At 36.1% G+C, this 22,626-nt stretch overlaps 3 protein-coding genes across 3 annotated transcripts; 2 read left to right on the top strand and 1 right to left on the bottom strand.

The window, feature by feature from the left end:
- Positions 1–1,876: 1,876 nt before the first annotated feature.
- Positions 1,877–4,492, top strand: CGGC5_v003754 (putative peptidoglycan-N-acetylglucosamine deacetylase; the record flags this gene model as incomplete). Its single annotated transcript, XM_032027026.1, has 2 exons — positions 1,877–2,597; positions 2,718–4,492. 2 exons carry the CDS (start codon positions 1,877–1,879, stop codon positions 4,490–4,492), a joined length of 2,496 nt encoding a protein of 831 aa, XP_031876524.1.
- An 893-nt stretch (positions 4,493–5,385) lies between these two features.
- On the bottom strand, positions 5,386–6,744 carry CGGC5_v003753 (uncharacterized protein; the record flags this gene model as incomplete). The annotated part of the gene is made up of 1 exon (XM_032027025.1): positions 5,386–6,744. One exon carries the CDS (start codon positions 6,742–6,744, stop codon positions 5,386–5,388), a length of 1,359 nt encoding a protein of 452 aa, XP_031876525.1.
- An 8,283-nt stretch (positions 6,745–15,027) lies between these two features.
- Positions 15,028–15,362, top strand: CGGC5_v003752 (uncharacterized protein; the record flags this gene model as incomplete). Its single annotated transcript, XM_066151177.1, has 2 exons — positions 15,028–15,179; positions 15,257–15,362. The coding sequence occupies 2 exons, from the start codon at positions 15,028–15,030 to the stop codon at positions 15,360–15,362; spliced, it is 258 nt and encodes an 85-aa protein (XP_066009605.1).
- Positions 15,363–22,626: the final 7,264 nt, after the last annotated feature.

Raw genomic sequence — 22,626 nt, 5'->3', positions numbered from 1 at the left:
GATGCGACCTTCCAAGTATTCATGTGAGTGAGTCACTTCCTCCAATGTCACGTTGTCTGGTCAATGGCCTCATAGTACTTGCGTTCTGCTATGAACGAGCCGCGGCGGACACTGGAAGCCATAGAGTGATCAGGACTCCAGTCACCCGTCCATGCCGCCAGGATGGACTCGCGCTACGGCGGTGATGGCATCCGCCATTCGTACGTTTGCTACTACAGGCCAAATCTGCCTGGGCACTAACACACGCCGAATGTTACTGACAACCAGCCCATGGCCCCCATAAAGACAGGACTGCCTGCGGAGTATAGCGAGCAGACTGATAGGGCGCAGTCGGCCAGCAGCCCAGGAAGTGACTGACCACTGGCGCACAACGGAGGGAACGATAGCATGTTGCGAACTCATTGACGCATCTTCCATCATCAAGCCTATCAAGCTGACAAGGTCTCTGGAGATGATGTTGTACCTGGGGATGAGAAACTGTGGCGCGCCATCCCAGGCGGCCCCCGTCTATTTCTCATCAAAAGCCGTGTGAAGCGAGGGCTGGTTTCGCTCTTTGTGTCGTAACTCGCGCTGAGATTCATGGACACAGCTAGGCCGGGATGCCAGGAGAAAGAAGATGGCCTTCGACGGCTAAATTCGTTTCCCAGGTTTACCGCAGCTTTGCACTGACCCGTCAAGTGTGGGGGACGTGGCTAATTCCATGTTTATTTTTGCAACCGATCCAGGCACTTAGCTTAGCCGAGGAAAGCTACGACGCTAGAATGCACATCTTCACTTGTTTCATGTTCCTCTAGTGAGCGACAAAGGGGGCATCAGAAAAGTTTGTGTGTCACCTCGACCTTCATGATGAAAATGGCTTCACTTGTCAGGCCAGCCAAAAGGGGTATCACCCGAAGATCTCTTGGATAGTTGCAGCAGACAAGTTGAAGCACGCGTTCAAGAAAGCGTTGGCGGCGCTCACCTGATGGTGGCGGTCTTGTCTTGCTTGTTCAGCATGGACCGGATATGGCTAGCCCAATAGGACGGTGCACTAAAACCTCATCTCCTTTTGCCACACCTCGTGTTGTCTTGTTTCGAGTTGCGTTGGATGAAATGTTCAACGACTTGGCCCGCTCTTCTTTCATTGTTTGTCTTTCCACGCCTTTCCTAAGCCGACATTTTCTCGACTTCTACAGACCCCTAAAACCGCGAACCTAACCTCCTCCTCCTGACAGACAAAGATGAAGGTCCGGTTTTTTTACCCTCCAACACATACTCGATGGCCCTTTGTGTATCTCTCTGACCACATGGCGGTAACTGTTTGTCTCGAAGCCACTACCAAGTATTCGGGCCATCAAGCCACAACGCCCTTCTTCGTCAATTAGCCATGTGGGATTTCTTGTTCGCTTGGCAGGACGTTCGTCTCCACAACGCTTCTTCATCGGGGGGGACAACGCTCAACGTCCAGGTCGTGAGGCGGTCTTTAGCGTTCTCGCGAATCCTACGTAGCAGTCTAAGCTGGCCTCCATGCTTTGTCCAACGCCAAGGACCCATAATGCTCCTCCTCTACACCTGAGTTAGTATGGCATGGCACTGCGTCTGAGCCATCTACCAACTGCTTACCCGTCAGGTAGCTGGACAAGTGTCCGATGCTACACCAGAGGTGAAGGCCCTGCGAAGAATCCGGCTCTGCCACTAAAGCAGGCCAGTAAGATATCAGCATCAAGACACAATATATAGATATATAAACCATCTCGTCTCCTCCCTGTTACTAGGAAATGCTCCATCACTCCCAACATCATCATCGGCTTTGACCCCTAGTCTTTCTTTCTACTCCTCGCCCGAGGAGTGCCTTTCTTTCTCACTAGACATCCCAACTTGGCTGTACATCATCAAAATGTCTTCTACCCTGCTACGCCTTCTGGGCCTAGCCGGAGCTGCCCAGGCGGCATGCTCCAATCTTGTTATCGATAACTTCTCACGATCTACCGTTTCCGGTAGCAACAACCTCGATGCGTGGACCAGCGAAGACACTTCCATGTCAAAGGTCGCCATCAGCAAGGGCATCCTTTCGTTCACTCCAAAGACAGACAGTTCCTCTTACTACTACGAGACTCTCGGCTGCGTCAAGGCGGCCACCCAAGGCTATAATGCCCTCTCTTTGACGGTCAAGGGACCTAAAGATGCCTCCATGATGCTGGAGATACAAACCAAGGCATCTTGTGCAGATGACAACTACAACAGCCAATGGGTCCAGATCAACGGGTTGACTGGCTCGACCCAAAACATCTCTATCGCGCTATCATCCTTCACAAACGCCAACTTGGACGCAGTCTCAGCCTTCGTCTGGTCAACCTATTCCAAGTTTGACAATTATCAGTTCAGCAATCTCCAGTTCACCTGCAGCGGCGGGTCGAATCCCTCCATTTCGACTGCCCCAGCCACTGCCACCACTGTTGGTTCTGTGTCGACTTCTCGCTCTGTTGCGGTTTCGTCTTCAACAAGCGCGGCGTCACTCACTGCTCGCGCTTCCTCTGGCACAACCTCATCCTTCGCCACCTCGGTACGATCGCCAAGCTCCACGACCATGTCAGTTGTCCAAACGGGCCCATCATCTCGTACGTCTGCTTCCTCATCCCGCCAAACCAAATCTCCTTCAAGCTCTCGTACATCGAACGCTTCTTCGTCAACCTCGCGCGCAGCTCCTTCGAGATCGATGTCTCTAACTTCCGTCTCAGTCTCTACTGTCCCCACCGCGTCCGGGTCATCGAGCATTCGCTCTTCGACTGTATCTAGTTCCGTTGCCGCCCAATCTTCGCCGGTATCCTCGAGCTGCAGTAATCTCTTGATTGACGACTGGGCCTCGCAATCGCGACTGACATTTCTTTACTACAACGCCATGTTACAGCCCAGTAGTGACGATAGCACGATGAAAGAGATCACTGTCTCGGGAAATCGGGTCACGCTGAAGCCCAACGGTGGGGATTCCTACTTCTACAGCAAGGTTGCCTGCACCAACACACAGGTGAAGGGATACGGCGGTATTTCCTTGCGCATCAAGGCCAAGGCCGGCACGACCTTATCCATCCAGCTGGCCTCGTCGCCAACGTGCGGGGAGGACTCTGCCTTCGCTACCAAGACATCAAAGGAACTCGGGTGGACATTCAACGGCCAAGAGAAGCTCTACAGCATCCCCTTTTCCAAGTTCTCGGGTGCCGACCTATCAAAGATGACAACGATTCTCTTTGGTTCGTTGTCCTCGGATGTGACTTTCGGCCCGATGGCTTTCTACTGCGGCAACACACCATCTGAGTATATTGTCGCGACTCAACCAACCGACACTGCTGCTGTCTCAACCGTCCCTGCCCCGAGCAGTACTGGCTCGGTCAAGATTGTTGATAATTTCTCAAAGAAGGACTCCAACTCTCTTGGCTACTGGCATGGAGGTGACGTCGATACTGCTCTCACTTGGGGCACGAACAGGGTCACCATCAAGGCGCCAGATGCCGACTTCTCGTTCTACACGCAGCTCTCCGATAAGTGTGCCGATATGACCGGCTATGACGGTTCTTATCTCCATGTGGCCTACTCTGGAAGCAATAAGTTCTCGATTGCTATGCAACAGCACAACCAAGCTTGCGACGAGACTGCCTCGCCCTTCCCCGAGACATGGGATTCTCTTGAGGCTGCACGTTACGCAACTGGCAACGATATCTACATTCCCATCTCGCACTTCAACATCCAGCGGAAGCGTGCGATAGGTATCGCTTTCAAGGGTTTCTATACCAACGAAGCTGTCACCTTGACAAAGGTTGAGATCGTCCCGTCCGTCCCAGCCAAGGTTCTGATCCCAGAGAAGCTGCCGTCTGGGAATCTCATCTTTGCGTGCAAGCGTCCCAACTCGATCGCCTTTGCTATTGATGATGGCGACCCGAAGTTCGCCCAGGAGGTCATGGAGGTCATCAAGTCGGAGAACATTAAAGTAACCTTCTTCACGGTCGGTGCACCTCTGCGGGACTCCAGCACCAATTTGAGTGCCATCTACAAGGACATGATGAGCCAGGGCCACCAGATCGCCCTTCACAGCTACACGCACCCTCGTATGGAGGGCCTGCCTAACAATGACGCGATATCTTGGGAGTACGACCAGGACATTAAGGCTGTTCAAGACATGTTCGGTATCACTACGAAGTACTTCCGACCTCCCTTCGGTAACGAGGGTGCTCGCATGCGTCAGCAACTCGTCCGATCCACTAAGGACGACAACCCTTACATCGTCAACTGGAACATTGACGTCGAGGATTGGCTCTATGCTCAGTCGGACACTCCCGAGAAGCAACTGGACTCTTTCCAGCGTGACCTGGACAAGGGCGGCTCCCTGGTTGTCATGCACTACCTGTACCCCAGCACCGTCTCCTACTTGAGGACATTCATTCAGAAGGCGAAGGCAACTGGGAAACAACTGATGAGAGTCGATCAGTGTATGATGGATCCTAATGCCCCGCCTTTGTAGGGCTATGCTTGTTCACTCACTATTATCATGATATGGTTTGATCGGAGGAAGAGGTTTACCTTGTTTTACTTGGAGCGGCATTTCAACGCATATTGTACATAACATTTCTTCAATCCACCTGTTTAATACCACTTCACTGTTCTTCAAAGGGATCCATCTGGTTATGCGTCTTTCTACCGTTCCACGATCTCGCTTCCCGCAAACGATCAAGTATTTGCAAAATCCCGGGACCCGATTGTGCCCTATAATCTCTTCAGCCCGCACCACGGGTTCCAACGAATGCCTGTTCTCCCTTTTCCTAGCTTCTAGACGGTAGGAAGCCCTTGGATCCTCGACAGCGCCCCCGAAAATACAGTATTTAGCTATATATCTTTGCATCTGGCGGCACTTTGATTTGTGCAGGCACCAACCCCTGTCCCGATCGGCTTTGAAAGGCGAACCTAATTGGTATCATCGCCTGCAGACTGGTCTCGGTCGATGAAAGAGAAAAAGTGGCCCGCTATCGCCTGGTTCAGGTTCTTGCAAAGACATGCCTGGACGAAAAGTAAGTCAATATGCAGTCCCCCAACTCCCTATATGATGGAGTCGTTGACGCGCTACTCAATGTGTGAATGCCCGATCCTCAATGATCACGAACACGTCGCAGTCGCGAAGATATCCCAGTATATGACTCATCGCAATACAGCTGTTCCATATTGATCGTGAAAGTTTGCTTCATCCTAGAAACCGCCATATGGCTGGTTAGAGGTGGTTCTTTGCATTTCCAATGCTTAACTCAAGACTCGCGTGTCTACAGACTCATCGATTATGGCCAAGAGTCTGCAAATGCTGATCCACATGCCGTTTCCTGGCACTCTTCTCGTTCCGTCGCCACTGTTCCGCTCAGATCCCTGTTAAAGTCTGTCACCCTGGTCTTGATTCTTCGTAGCTTTGGTCCAACCCAGTCCTTCCGATATGATGTCAGAATGAATTCCACCCTCATCTTGTGCGATCTCCCTCTCCATGTCCCTACAGACTTCCATGGTATATTGCATGAGCTGGGAACAGGTGACTGGCTGACCGCCTCGACTCCTCTCCTCGGAGAACACCTGGACCCTTTCCATGCAATGCTGAATTATCCGCTGGTGTCCAATCTGATGAAGGAGCCGAATCTTCTCCAGGCTTGCCGCCAGATGGTTTTCTTCCATATAGATGGAATCAACCCCCCACGCGACAAGTATACCTATCGCAGTAGACTTGGCGCATCTCATCGCCAAGGCTTCGAGGCCTTGTTCCTTTCTAGTCTCAGAGAGTCGGTCAATCAGAGTGTTGACAATCTTGGGATTGTGAGTTGAAGGTTGATGGTTGACCGTGACATCATCCTCACTGGGCTCGTTGACCAGTTTGACGTTGTGTGACTCGGCATTATCCGATGCGTGCTTGAACATGATGACAGTCTCGCGGTGCTCTTTTCCGATGCGCTTGACAACTTGGAATGCGTCTCTGTCGCGGTCTTTGAATGCCTTGGTGTGGGCGTCGAGTGTATCCATGAATGTTACTCCGGTTTTGGTCGCACACAATTTCAAGCCCTGCTTCTCTGCATGTTCCAATGTTTTCCAATAGTTGTCGGCGAGCTTTGATGCGATCATATCGGTGTTGCGCTTGACCAACCGCTCATTGCAGATGATGTCTTCTCCGACCTCATCCACTACTTGCCTGTCCAAGGCTTCCCTGAGCTGGGCGGCAACTTGATTCCATCGATTTCCGATTTTTCTCTCGGTTTCATGCATATCCCTCAAGAAATTTTCAGCGGTATCGAGGTCAAGGAGTGGGTGCAGGCCGAGAGACTTCGTGCGGAGAAGGTGGTGGCTCATGTGAAAGAAGAGAATACCAATCTCTCTGGAAATGTTCTGGTTATAGTAAGCAGTCATCTTTTTCGTTCTTTCTTGGGCATCGAAAAAAAGGTCGTCGATATCAGCCACCGGAAGAGTTTGGCCCTTCAGTACGAGATGTTCACAGATGATTGCCCGAAGATGCTGATGACGATGGCATATCTGGCGAGCGACAGTGCAAGTGATCTTGGCTTCCAATGTGCGAGAAAGCCGACGGTCAGCGAGAAGAGCTTCGATGTCTTGGCGAGGCATCGGTGCCATGAATTCGTTCTTGATCTGCTTCATCCGGTCTCTGATCATCGCAACTTCTTCTCGCTTCATTTGAGCTAAGCGTTCTTCTAGCACGTGAGGAATGTCGAATGTGAGTTGAGAATTCTCCATCGTCGCTACTTGACCGAAAGTATTGCCGTTGGTAATCAGGGGCCGGCATTGCGACGTCGAAGGTGCTCAGGGAGATGAGACGGAAAGAACTGCTGCTGTTTAGGTGAGTGAAGAATCTCTTTTCTGAGTTGACCTTAGTTGGGTATGGCAATGTGAAGCTCCTAGGGTCTTTTTAAAAGAGTTGGCAAAGTGAAGTTAGTTGTCTTGAGAGGGATATGTTGCTTTAAGAGGTCAGAGAGCTATGGTGCTAAGGTTAGGAAACAGCATAGGTTAGGTTCTATCCTAACTTGAGAGGTTGTGAGTTGCTACTTTAAGCAGATGTAATACATTTAGGAAGGAGTTTATAAACCTAAGATAAGTAACTATCTATAGCCTTTAGAAATATCTATTAAGACTAGTTTACTATTAAATAAATAAAGGGGTTTAAAATTTTAAATAGCTTTAATCTAAAAGTAAGAGGCCTATATAGGCGTTTTTATAGATGGTAAGTATTATTATAAAAAGAAATAGCGTTTATGAATAAATAGTAACTAGTTTAATTAGTAATTATATAAAGAATAATTATAATGGATTAGAGCGTTAAATAGGTATTAAAATTATATATATTTTTAGACTTATATTATAATAAAGTAAAAGTAAAAAGTTACTAATTATATTAAGTATTTTATTATAAGTAAAAAACCTCTTTTATAATAATATTTATAGCATTTTATTAAAAGGTTTAATAGAGCTATTCTTAAGCTATAAAAGCTTTAATAAGGTATTTAGCCTTAATATAATTGGCTCTATATTTATATAGTAAAAAAAGTAGAGTTCTTAGAATTTTTAGTAATTTTAGCTTAAAAGTAAAAGGCTAAATAGGCGTTTTTATAAGCGTTAGGTATTATTATGTGAGGAAATAGTATGTATAAGTAGATAGAAGCTTAATTAGCTTATAATGAGAAAGATAAAACAAATAAATAAGAAATATTTTTTTATATTTTCTTTTAATCTTTTTAATAAGTTTAATAAGTAACTCTTTAAGTAAACTTTAAGATCTTTTAGCTTAATTTATAATATAAATTTACTAACTTTTATATTTTAAAAACTAATTTTTTGTTTCAAGTTTTATTGGCTTTAATTAGTTCTATTTTTTATTTTATTTTTACTTTTTATTATACTTCTCAAGTTATTTAAAGCTAAAATAAAAATAAAATACTATAAAGATAATATTATTAAACTTCTTTTTAGTAGTTTATTTTCTCTTAAGAGATTATATAACTTAAGATATAAAAAGATTGCAAGGGGCTGGCCCCTAGGCTTGTTCAACGTAGAGGTGCCGTCGATTGACTATTCTAAGCTGAAGAAGGAGGAAAGGACTTTACAGGGATAGGCGCCTAGCAGCAGTGATGCAGATCGGGGCTAGGCGGTGTGCTACAGCAGAATAGTGGATCCGGCGGAGCCGGATCTCGGTAGCTGCTCCGGCAAAGCCGGAGATCTCGGCCGGGCTCTAGCCCGTGACAGATTAGAAAATATAAATAAAATATAAGTTAATTAAGTTTATATTTATATATTTATTTTTATATTTTTATAGTTAGCTAGAAAATTAATATCTAAATATTTAGGTATTTTAAGGGGTTTATATTTAAAATAAAATACTTAATGTAATTAATAAGTTTTCTCTCTTATTTTGTTATAAAATTAGTAATTAATATAAAGAAGTAAACTAAAAGTTTTATATAAATTTAATAAGTTTTCTTTACTAGCTTACTATCTATTTAATTAGAATTATTATACATTACTTTATTATAAGCTATTATAATAATAACTTAAAAATAATTAAAATAAAATAAACTTAACTATTTACTTTTATTTTTAGAAGCTAAAATTATAAAAATAACTAAATTTATTTTACTCCTCTTATAAACTTTTAAAAAGATAAAACTAATTAATTTATTTTAAAAAACTTCTTTTTAATTCAGCTTATTAAAAGGTTTTTAATAATATATTAACTAATAAAGAGAAGCTTTAAAAAACTTAAAAACTTAAGATCTAAGTTATACTTATACATAGAAATATTAGAAATTAGTTTTCTTAAATTATGAACTATTATAAATATAAAAATATAAAAAACTAAAAAAAGAAAAAGATTATAACTATATTAACTTTTTATAAAAAAAAGAATATTTTCTAAGCTTAACTAAAAATGTTTCTCTTTTTTAAGAATAATTTTATACTATCTCTATAGAAAAGAAGATATATATCTCACTTTTATTACTTCTTTTTTATACTTTTTTATTTAGTAAATAAGTAATTAAAATAAAATATTTCTTTTAAAGTTTATAATTAATATTATAGTTTAATTAAAAACTTTATTAAATCTTAATTTTAATTAATAAAAGAGAAGTATTATTATAATAGTTTATCTTATAGTATATCTTCTACTTTATATAGCTTCTTTAATAAGCCTCACTAAGGGAGTAGGGTATATAACTAGTATAAGCCTCATAAGCTTATAATTTGAAAACACTTAAAAAAGTAACTTCTTCTTAAGTAATAAATACCTTTTATAAACTTTTTAATTTTCTCTAATTACTAGCTTTTAGTAGTTATAAGCTTAGTTTATTATAACTTTAATTTTACTTTTTTATTATTATTATAATATTTTATAGAATAAGTAGATCTCTCTCTTCTCTTTTTATATTTCTATTTATATACCCTTAGTTAAGTTTAATTGAAATATTAAAATTCTTTAGAGCTAACTTTTAAACTAATAACTCTCTAACTTAATAAAAACAATAAATAACTAAAAAATCTCCATTAAAAAGATTGCTTACCGTTTTCTAACTATAAAAGACTACTATTTAACTTTAGTCTATTTAGTAAAAGTTAATAAAGAGAACGTTAAGCTTTTCTTTTATAAACTATATAGTTAATACTAATATATAAGCTATATAAATTATAACTTTAAAGAAAGATATTATCTTTAAAAAATAGCTAATAAAAAAATAACTTAATTTAGTACTTCTAAAAGAATTATTTTTATAAATTATAAAATAATACGTTTTTTATCTTATAGATAATTATTACTTTATTATAATAAGATAATAAGCTTAAATAAGAGGCTATTATTACTTACTTTAAGAATCAAAATAGCTATAAAGCTATAAAAGCTTAATATTATAGCGCTAGTGCTATACCTACTTTAGAGCGCGTTATATACTTAGGTATATAACTTATAGGGAGCGCGCTAAATATACTTATAGAGCTTTTACACACTTATACTCTTACTTCTAACTTTTTCCTTTTATAACTTAATATTAATTAATCTAAGTTAATACTTATTATATATTAGCTATACTTTATAAGCTTATTATTATAATATATTAAGTTTATTAATTAATTTATATCTGGTAATAGAAGTATAATATTAACTTTCCTTAAAAGTACTAACTACTAATCCATAGTAAAGACCCTATTATATAAACCTTGTATATATATAAGAGTAACTTAACTAAAAAATACTATAAACATAGCTAATAATATACCTTATTTTATTATACTTATTAATCTAACTAATTATATACTTCTTATATTAATTAGAAATAATATATAGAAATAAGAAGAATAAGGATAGCTTTACTAAATATCATTATAGCTATAGTGTTATAAGTAGTTTACGCTTTATTCTAAATATATAAGAAGTACTTAAGCTTTTAAAGTAGCTAAAAGAGTATTAATATTATATATATAAAATACTTAAAGGAACTTAGAACTTTATACTAGAGATTACTACTATAAACTTTAAGTATTTTATATATATATAGCTTATTAAGGACTTTCTACTTAAGATTATTACTACTAACTATACTTAACGTGGTTTACCAGTCAGCCGCGCATATCAGTCAGCCGCGCACTTTTTCCAACCTTTCAAACATTTTATAAGTTTATACAACCACAACGTATAAAATCAATTAGCTCTCGTCAGTACATGATTCTACATCTTTAGAACATGTTCGCGCATTATGGCCTGTCTTGCCGCACATACCGCAACGCCGTTGAGCCGACCGACCCTTCTTCGACGGACCCCCTTCTTCACCTTCTTGAGGCGCTGGACGTTTCCCTTTGCCCTTTTCTTCTAGGATAACCTGAGATTCTGCTATACTAAGTGCTCCTCCAAGCTGGACGCGCGTCTTTTTCGCTCTCCGGCGCTTAGCAAGCGCCACATTGGCATCCTGAAGTGTGCGCACCTGATCCGTCAAAATCGTGATCGAGTGTGCCATTGCCTGCGCACCCTTTGCTAGCCGGTCAACTGCCTCAATTATTGGTAATGGAGAGCTTCCCTGATGGGCTGAGATCCGACTTTTAATAAAGTTAGACTGTGAAAGCGCTTCGTGGCGGTTGGAGGGCGTTTGCGATTGCCAGGCTGGTGGTGTTGAGGGGTCGGTCACAGGAGGTGTTGGCGTCCTTATATGCACATCGAGCTTCCCAATCACATAGTTTGGGTCCCACGGTAAAATACCAGCTCCGCGGAAGGCGGATTTGATATTTTCACTCGTAAAGATCTTGTTGTGGGCCTTGCAAAAGGCAACAAAGAACTCAGATTTCGTGATGTGGTTCACGGAGGATTTGATGAATAGGTTGATTTCATCCCCGTATGCGCGCTTTAAAGGCGAGTAAAGTGCAATATCCAATGGCTGGAGTAAATGGGATGAATGCGGAGGCATACTGACGGTTATAATATTATTCTGCTTGCAGTATTCGTCGAAATCGGCCGATAAATGGCTCTCGTGCCCATCGATTATTAGCATCCGATAGACACCTTTTGCGTGGGCCTGAGTATGCTTATCGAAGTGTTTAATCCAGTCAAGACCTGTCTGATTATCCGTCCATCCATTAGCAGTAGGTTTGATAACCCAGTCGCTAGGAAAACCTGATTCCGTGGTCCAACTTGCAAGGTGATATGCGCCCTTGACAATCACGAACGGAGGGATGCACCAGCCGCCTGAATTAATACATTCAATGACTGTAGCCCATTCACGATTGCTAGGCTGGACAGACTTTGCTTTGCCGCGTCGATCAGCGCGTGTTACCACCATTGACGCGGTGATCATGCCCATCATGAAGCCAGTTTCGTCGAAATTGTATAGGTCCCCCTCTTGGATGCCGTATTTGACCATCATATTGCCCAACAACGCGAACCACTTCGAAATGACCCCTGGATCCTCTTGAAGTGCCCTTTGATAATCATATGGACGATTAAATTTAGTCTTCAGAGTCGGCTGCGAGTCGATAAACCTCTTGGCCCAATGCTTCCCAACGGGTGTCCCATTCCGCGTCCGCAGCAGGAGATTCGCCATATCTTCCACACTAGCGAGTCGCAGGGGAAACCCTCTAGAATCCTGCTCAATAACGTATCGGAGAAGTGTTTTCTCTTCGATCGGATCGAGTTTATGTCGTTGAGGCTGGATACGGTCGCGGCGTAGTCGATTGTTCATTCTGTCGCGTAAGGTACTTTCGGGGATACTGTATATCTTCGCAGCGCTTCGCGTACTGAACTTATGACCTGCAGCGCGTGTCGATCGGATCGCCTCAATAGCAAGAATAATCTTATCTTCTTGGGTGTAAATTGGCATTGCTGTTGTTGAGAAATTACGCGTCAAAGGTTTAAGTGGCTGGGAACAAAGCGCGTTGTGGAAAAAGTGCGCGGCTGACTGATATGCGCGGCTGACTGGTAAACCACGTTACTATATAACAGTTATATATAAGTAGTTTAATAGTAGTAACTTTATTATGAAGGGATTTAACTTTTTTAGTAATAATAAGAAGTATTTATGAGATTAATAAGTATTTAAAAAAGTACATAAGGATAACCTTAAGAATCTTTTTATTTAGGTTACTAGTTAGGTTAAGTAGTATGCTATTTAAAGCTAAAAAGCTTAAACGCTTTATATTAACTTTATTATATAACTAATAATATTAAAGCCCTTTATTAATAAATAGTTTAACTTAAGTTTTATATAGATATTTTTAATAAGTTTATATAAAAGCATATATAATTAAAGTAATACTATTAAGGGTAGGAAGATTATATAATATAGCAAAGGGGGACACTTTTTGTTTTATTAGTTATAATAATAACATTCCTAATAATTAAGAATAACTATTTATAAATAGTATAAATAGTTATTATTAATATAAAAGAAATAATACTGATAGTAGTAATAATAGGTAAAAGGTAGTAATAATAAGTAGTAGTAGTAGTTAAATAGATAAAATTATTAAATTTCTTACTTCCTTAAAATCTATTCTAAGTAGAAAAGTCTATTATATATAATATATTTTTTCCTTATAAACCTTTACTTAGTTAAGTAATTACGTAATTAAGTAATTACTATAATAGGTAATTAACTATAAAAACCTTATTATAAAGTTAATTATTATAGCTTTATTTAATCTAATTTAGATATTTTAGATCTATATTATTATTATAGTTATAGTTCATTAGTTTATTATAAATTATAAATTATTAATTTCTATTATTTCAATTTTATATCTTAACTTAATATTAACTTGAGTTAATAATAACTATATCATTAACTTTAGGGAATTATTATTCTATTAATATATACTTTTTATAGTAACTAACTTAATATATAGTTTTTATTTATTTTAGCTAATTATAGGAATTACTATAATAAGTAACTTATATAATTATACTTTTTATTTTGATTAAACAAAGTTATAACTAGTTACTTTGTTCCTTTTAGTTATATTAATATATAATTAATAAGTATAAAGTTACTTAAATATTAGGTATAGTTTTACTAGTTATATTAATATTAATAATCCTAGCTCTATATCTTTCTTATAGCGCTAATTATATTTAGTTTTACTTAAATTCTTCTTTAAGTTTATACTTATAACATAGCCCCCCTACAAAAAAACTATAGTAAAATTCACCCTATACATAAGCATATTCTAGAAACACTATATAGACACTCTAACCTATACTCTCTACTAATTGAGGAAAATAGTATAGAAACCCTATATACTCCTATTAGTAGGTAAATCCTCATATAAAGTTGAACGCGCGCCTTAGCTGAATAGACTAGCAGAACAATAATAGCGCTATATATAGTAAGGCTGATCACACTAAGGCTGAATAGGTCCTTAAATTCTCCTTTAGGGGGTACTTAGTTAGAACTTAGTAGTTTTAGAGTTTATAATAGATACTTCTTATAAAAGTAACATTGAAAAAGCTTCTTTATAATCTAAGATTAGAGCTCTTTAGCCTATAAATAAAGCTCTAAATAGTAAAATAACTATACTAAAAGCTAAGTATACTACTTAGTTATTTATAAACCTATTTAATACTAATAACTAATAACTATAAAGTTACTACTCTTAAAAAGTTTAGAATATCAATCTTTAGTATTAAGTTAATACTTTTATTATAGAGAAAACTACTTTTTAAACTTAAGTTATAAAGCTTAAAGAGTTTAATAATTAGGCTAGTTATATATATACTTTAGTATCTCTTTTAAGTATAGCTAATTTTACTTACTTAAATATCTATGTAGTTATTCTGATATATTAATAGTTTTAGAAATATAACTAATATTGTAATTATTATTATAACCTACTATATTTAGTTACTTAAAAATAATAGCTATTACTTCTATAAAGGAATACTTATTTGAATTATATTTAGTAAAACTTCTTTTTTAACCTTATTTAAACTTACTAGAATCCTTATTTTTATTAACATTTAGGATAGATATAATAATAAAAATTTTATATTTAACTTCTAGCCATATTATATTAGAATATACTTTAAGGTTATAAGTAACTACTTTAATAATAAGAGACTAAACTATATTATCTCTTATATTAATAGTAACATTACTAATCTAATATCTCTATTATTTATTTATATTAATAATATCTAAAGTAGAAAGCTTTAATTAAGTAGCTAAAAATAATTATATTAATATTATATATATTGAAAATACTTACTATAACTTTAATAAGACTACCATTTTATATAGTAATATCTAAGTATAGTATAATAATTTTATTTAAAAAGCTTATAAAGCTAAGGTTTATAAAAACTATTAATACTATATATTTTATAATAAGTTATTACTATAACGTGGTTGATAAGCGAAGCGATCAGACAAGCGAAGCGATCACCCAACCGCAACCACAGCACATTTCTAACTCGTACACAACACCCACAGAATCAATTGAGTTCAAACTACTCAGAAACCTCTTCATTAGATGTTTCTTCAATAAACTGACATGTTCGCGCATTATGACCAGTGTTCCCACAGACACCACATCGCCGTTGACCTGTTTCCGTCCTCGGCCGACGGCCACTACTCCGGCGCGTTTCCTCCTCGATCTGAGCTGTCGCCTCTCTCTGCGACTGAAGGTCCTCAGCCTCAGCTACAGTAAGACTTCCTCCTTGTCTGAGACGTGTTTTCTTAGCCCTTCTGCGTCGGCTAAGTAGGTTATTCTCTTCCCGAAGGATCTGGACCTCAGACCTTAGTAAGGCAATCTGGTGCATAAATCCCCGCGCTCCCTTTGATAGATGCTCTACAGCTTCAATAATTGAAGTTGGGGAGCTATTCTGATGGCGAGAGATCCTCCTTTTGATGAGTTCAGACTGAGAAGACGCCTCAGTTGGGTTGTTTGGCGTCTGAGAAGTCCACGCGGGGGGTGTTGTTGGAAGGGACCCTGGAGGCGTTGGAGTGTGTAACTTGATATCGAGCTTTGAAAGCACACTTTCGGCACTTAGAGGGACAAGCCCAGCCCCTCTGAAACCTCCCTGGATGTTTTTAACTGTGAGAGCTTGTGTAAATGCCTCGCGAAACGCAGGGAAGAAGTCTTCCTTTGTAATGTGCGTATTACCCCGGCGCATCTTATCCTCAATTTGTCGACCATAAGCCTTCTTTAGCGGCCCAAAACACCCAACATCTAAGGGCTGAAGTAGATGAGACGAATGGGCCGGCATACAGAGTGTGATGATGTTGTTTTCCTTGCAATATATCTCAAAGTCGGCGGCGTGGTGACTTTCATGCCCATCCACAATGAGGAGGCGATAACTACTACTTGCACGCGGTTTTGTATGCCGGTTAAAGTGCTGTAGCCAGTCTAGGCCTCTTTCGTTTGTTGTCCATCCGTTTTCAGACGTTGCGATGACCCAGTCGCGTGGGAGACTGGTTTCTGTATACCACGTGGAGAGGTGATATTGGCCTGCAACGATGATGTACGGCGGAACGCTGTAGCCTGACGAGTTGATGGCCTGAATGACTGTAACCCATTGACGGTCACCAGGCTGCATCATTTTCGTGTTTGAACGCCTTTCGGCACTCGTGACGACCATCCCGGATGCAATCTGGCCCATCATAAACCCAGTCTCATCGAAATTATAGATATCGGAGTCCACAATGCCGTATTTCGCGATTGTATTCGCCACAAGACGAAACCACGCGTTTATCGCGTCTGGATCTTCGCATTGGGCCCTCTTATAGTCGTACTTGCGAAAAAAGCGCGTCCGGAGCTGCGGTTGTCGCTTGATGAAGTTCGAAGCCCAGCGCTTCCCAACTGGGGGCGTGTCGCGGTCGGCAAGCAGTCGATTGGCCATATCTTCCACACCACTGATGCGAGGAGGAAACGATCGGGAATCCAGGTCGAGGATATACTCAACTAGCTTCTCCTCTTCAAGCTCCGTTAATTTGCGTGAGTTAGGTATAGTATCACGTCGTGATAGCTTTCCCTTCATTCGGTCGCGTAGCGTTGAGTAAGGCACTGAGTAGATCTGGGATGCAGCTCTTAAGCTAAGATTATTGCTTCGTTTGATTGCTTGGGTAGCTAAGTTCAATTGAGCTTCTTTATTTGCTGATGACATGGTTGTGTGTAGCGTAATGTAAATGTAAAGGTAGGAGATAGGTATGTTGCGGTCGGGTGATCGCTTCGCTTGTCTGATCGCTTCGCTTATCAACCACGTTAAATCTAAAATACTATTATTAACTAATATCTAGTTAAAGAGTAATATAACTTCTATTAATATTTAGATTATATTATGAAAGTTATTAATATTATAAATACTAATTATACAAAGAATAAAAGCTACCTTAGTATTATTTATATTACTCTTAATATTAAATTATATCTTATTGCTAGTATTAACTTTAGTTTTAGCTTTCATACTAAAGGAATATATCTTAATATTAATAAAGCTAAAACTCTGAAGAGTATTCTATAAAAAAGGTTGTTATAAATATTATAAAGTTCAGAAACTTATTAAAAGCTACTATAATAGTTTAAAAAACTAAAGCCTTTAGTTAAAATAGACTTCTCCTTAGAAGAAAATAATAATATATAAGATATATACTTTATAATTTTATCTATTTACTTATAATACTTAATAAGTAGATAGTTTCTTAAAATAAGATTTATTATAATATATAATAGATATAATACTCTTATATATATATTAGTTAATACTAAAGTAAATAGTTGTAGATTTATATATCTATATTTATAAATATTACTAAAAGGTTTATATTAAGCTTTTTAGTATATACTAATATAGTTTATCTTTATATTTAGATTTAGTAGAGAATGATTATATATCTATATTTATAAATATTACTAAAAGGTTTATATTAAGCTTTTTAGTATATACTAATATAGTTTATCTTTATATTTAGATTTAGTAGAGAATGATTAAATATTATAGATATAATATAAATTATTAATTTATGTATTAACTATAAAGTATTTTGAAAAATACCTCTTTTATAACGTATATGCATAGCGAGTCGCCCATCATAGCGAGCCGCCCACTTTTCCTTAATTCTACACTCTTCACCTTCACAACAACCTTCCTCTACGTACGACCATGAGTTCTTCTTCAAATGAAAGTCGCATTATCCTTGCAATTGAAGCTATTAAAAAGGACCCAAAACTATCCGTTCGAAAAGCAGCTTCTATCTATAAGGTCCCGAGAACTACACTTCGCGACCGACGCGCTGGACTTCTACCACGACGCGAAACTCGTACGAATTCAATGAAGATGACTCAGGTGGAAGAAACTGTGATTCTTGAACGAGTTATTGACCTGATCGATCGAGGATTTCCACCGCGACTTGACGACGTACGAGATATGGCCGATTGTCTCCTTGACGAACGTGACGCGACGCGTGTCGGACCGCGATGGGCAGAGAACTTCGTACGACGCCAACCACAACTAAAGACGCGTTTTCGACGTAGAATCGACTATCAGAGGGCATTGGCTGAAGATCCTGCAATTGTGCAGGCCTGGTTTGCCCTCGTACGAAACACAATCGCGAAGTACGGAATACACGATGACGATGTCTACAATTTTGATGAGACGGGCTTCTTGATGGGAATGCTGTCGCACGCAAAGGTTATTACAACCTCTGACCGCCGTGGAAGGCCTCGTACGAAGCAGCCTGGCAATCGCGAATGGGTTTCTGTCATTCAGGGCGTATGTGCAGATGGCTGGGCGCTGCCTCCATACGTCATTGTTAAGGGCAAATATCACCTACTCTCATGGTATACCAATGGCCAATTCCCACCCGAATGGCGCGTCCACCCTAGCGAAAATGGATGGACTACAAATGAGATTGGCCTAGATTGGCTAAAACATTTTGAAAAGTGCACAAAGTCTCGCACGAAGGGTGTTAAACGGCTCCTAATCCTTGATGGCCACAACAGCCACAAATCCACCAAGTTTGACGATTACTGCAAGGAACATGGCATTATTGCTCTTTGCATGCCTCCGCATTCATCGCACGAGCTTCAGCCTCTTGATGTTGGCTGTTTTAGTCCGCTGAAGGCTTCATATGGCAAGGAAATCGAGAAGATGATGCGGATGCAGATTACGCACATTACTAAGGATGATTTCTTTCCTGCCTTCAAGGCAGCCTTTTTTACTTCAATAAGCAAAGAAAACGTACAAGCTGGTTTTAGACAGGCTGGCCTTGTACCATTCGACCCAGAAGCAGTTCTTTCCCGCCTGGATTTCAAGCCAAAGACGCCAACACCATCCAACTCATGCCCAAGCAGCCAGGGCTCCTGGGACCCAAAGACACCAACCACAGCACATGACGCCGTACGAAGCTCTGCTTCACTTAAGAAAAGAATCACTAGTCATCAAGATAGCTCACCAACTCATTTGTACGAGGTTGTTGATTTGCAAGCTAAAGGTATTAGCAAGTTAGCACACAAACTAGCTCTTGTTGAAGCCGAGTGCCGCGGGCTTCGTACGGCAAATGAGATACTAAGTAAGCGCCGGAGAGCTAAGAAAACCCAACTACGTCTTGGAGGGTCACTTAATACAGCTGAAGCTGAGGCAATACGGGTAGAAAAGGGGGTTGTTGATGCTGGAGGCGAAAACATGCGTCAAGAGGGTGCTCGTACGGAGGGGGGTGAATCGCGCGGGCGGCGATGTGGTAACTGCGGAAAGACTGGACATAATGTACGAACATGTCAGGTAGTTTGGGAGACCTCTGAAGAAGAGGCTGATGAGTAGTTTCAATTGATTTCGTACGATGTGGCTTAATTGACTTACACAAATGGCTGGAGGGTAGTGAAAGGTGGGCGGCTCGCTATGATGGGCGACTCGCTATGCATATACGTTAGCTTAATATTAAATAAATAATATGATTTAATATTTAGCTATGGGTAGTTTTAGTATTATAATATATCTTTAAATAAATATAATTAACGCTTTAGCTAATTAGATAATATACCTCTATTTAAGGATTTTCTATTAACTATTATTCAGTAAATAGAAGATCGATTTATACTTAATAAAATAGATTTAAAATATTAGGTTAATATACAGTATTATTAGAAAGCTTTTAAAATAAATATTATAGTTTATAATAAGAAGATAATATTTTAGATAATTAAAATACTTAGATAGCTTAAACTATTATTTTATATATAATATAAAGATATTACTAAATTTATAGATAAAATAGAATATATTTTATAAAATAAAACTAGTTAAAGCTATTAAAATTATATAATAAAGTAGAAGATATTATTTATAATATAGATATTTAAATAACAAAAGAGAAGAAATTAAGATAACTAGAAGAAAATAGTTAAAGCTTATTATAATATTTAAAATTAAAAGAATATAGAAATAAAGATAATATTCAAGTCTAAAAATAATATAACTTAAAGGTTATTAATAGAAAATAAAAAGCTTAATTTAGCTTTTGTAATTAATACTAATTAAATTTTATAATATAAAGCTAATAGCTTTTAGAAAAGGTTTTATATATATTTAAAACTTTAGCTTAAAATAATATTTATATTTAAACAAGTTTAATTTATTTATAAGCGTTTATAAGCTAAATTAAGTTTTCTAATTATAAAGCTAAACATAAACTTTTTTAGCTATTATATTACTTTATTTCTAATGATTTCTATTTATATCTTCTATTATAAATATATATATACTTATTAAATTTTATAGTTTATAAAACTATTTAAATTTATTTTTCAAAAGGTGTTTACAAAACTATTAATAAATATTAAGTTTATAAACATATAAACTATATTAAACCTATTTTTAAGGTTTTTAGTATAATTATATATTTTAAATATATATATAATAAAAATATATTATAGTATTATTTTATTTTTAATTATAAATTAAATTATTTATAAATTATTATAATTCAATTTTTAAGTATTCTTTTTATATTTAATATTATATTAAGAAATATTTTTCTATATGATTCCTTTTTTCATAATACTTTTAAGACTTAAAATTTTACTTTTATTATAAATATTATAATAATATTGTAATATATAGTTTTTCTAATAGGCCTCTAGCTGTTTATTATAGTTTTTATCTATTTAGAGTGATAGACCTCTTAACTTTATACCTCTTAATAATATATATAGCTTTAAGTTATATAATCCTCTCTTAACTTTAGCTGGACTTATATATATATATATATATATTAATAACTTTACTATTTTTAACTTCACTTTAGTAATAATATAGTTTATAATTATTTAATTACTTAATTACTAACTACTAAACTATTAACTTATTCTCTCTCTTATATATTACTTATACTACTAATATTACTCCTATTACTGCTTTACTATCTACTATTCTTCTTATTTAATTAGACTAGCTGATACCTTTAGTATACTTTATATTATCTATAAATAAAGTAGTGTGCTAAGCTAATAAGCTTAATAGTAGCTATACTATTATTAATAATACTCTCTTTATTAGTTAGTATAAAGAGTACTTATTAATATTTTCTTACTAAGCTTAAGCTTAAGCTACTTCTACTTTAATATCATAGAAAGTTTATATAAAGAAGAGCTACTCCTTAAAATAGCTAGAAATATATATAGCTTCTATATAAAAGTATCTAAAGCTATTATTTACTACTTTAATTGAAATATAGAGAGGGTCCCCTCTAGAGGTATTTATGAAAGCTTTAGCTATAGCTACTTTAATAATATACTACTAATTAGTAAAAGAATACTTACTAAAGTTAAAGGCTTTATTTACTATATAAATATTATTCTATATAGTAATATTTTTTAGCTATTTACTTATAAAAAGGTATACTTTATAGGAAATTAGCATTCTTGTATAAATCTTATAACATAGATATTATAAAGGATTTATTATAGGTTATATATTATTAATATAGGTTTGAAGATAAGAAAGAAGAAGAGGAAGAAGGATAAGCATAAAGCTCTATATAGTTTTAATACTTTTAGCATATATTTACTTTTTATATATAACTTTCTATATTCTTATAAGATTGTACCTTTTTATTTATAATAATATAATAACTTTTATAATTTTATGTATTATATTAAATAATACTTAATAAGTGATTATTATACGGCTATTTATAATAGCTTATTTCTCTATTTATAAGTATTATCTCTAGTTATAAGCTAAATAAAAAAATATTTTTAAGAGATTGAGCTATTTATATAATTAATACTATTTAGAAGTCTTTTAATAAACTTAATAAATATTCTATTTTTTATTTATTATTATTATTTATTAGTTTTTATTATAGTTTTTAATATTATTAAAAAAGCTTATAAATTTTATTTTATATCTATTTATTTATATTAATATTTTTATTAATATAGCTTTAGAATTTCTTTTAATAAACTTATTAAAAACTTTATTCTTATTTTTAAAACTTTAATTATTACAAAATTTATTTCTAAATACAGTGAAGAAATAAAGGTTATTTATAAATAGGTTATTTTTATTAATAACAAGTTTAAAAATAAAAAAAGTAATTTCTTTATTACTATTAATTCCTTTATAACTAAAAATTATAATATTTTAAAATTAATATTACTCTTTTTATTAAGTAAAAATATTCGTTAAAGTTTATATTTATAAACTAAAATAAGTTAATTAAAGATGAAGAAGATAATAACTTTTTAGAATATAATAATAATAATAATAAACTTCTTATAAATATTAAAGGTATATTTTTTTATTTCTATTAAGATATTTTATTAATACTTCTTTAAAATATATTTCTTGTACCTCTATTAAAATTAATTCTTATTAAAATAAGAATAATAATATTAATTCTATTTAATATAATAAAATAAATAGTATATCTTTTAAATTTCTTTTTCTTTTTTATAGACTAATACTTCTTCAAAATCAATATTACTAATTTTAATAATATTAAATATAATAATACAATTAATAAGAATAGTAAGATAAAATACTTTAAGTATGTTATTAGTAATTTTTATAATAAAGAGCTTTATTTCTATAAATACTTTTCTAACTTAAGATATTATAATTAATATCTTTATTTTAACTATAATAAATATATA

The sequence above is a fragment of the Colletotrichum fructicola genome (genome assembly GCF_000319635.2).
Source record: "Colletotrichum fructicola Nara gc5 chromosome Unknown KSG_Nara_v1_contig02, whole genome shotgun sequence".
Lineage (NCBI taxonomy): Eukaryota > Fungi > Ascomycota > Sordariomycetes > Glomerellales > Glomerellaceae > Colletotrichum > Colletotrichum fructicola.
The sequence above is the reverse complement of the archived record's forward strand: the minus strand, read 5'-3'. Positions and strand labels throughout refer to the sequence as shown.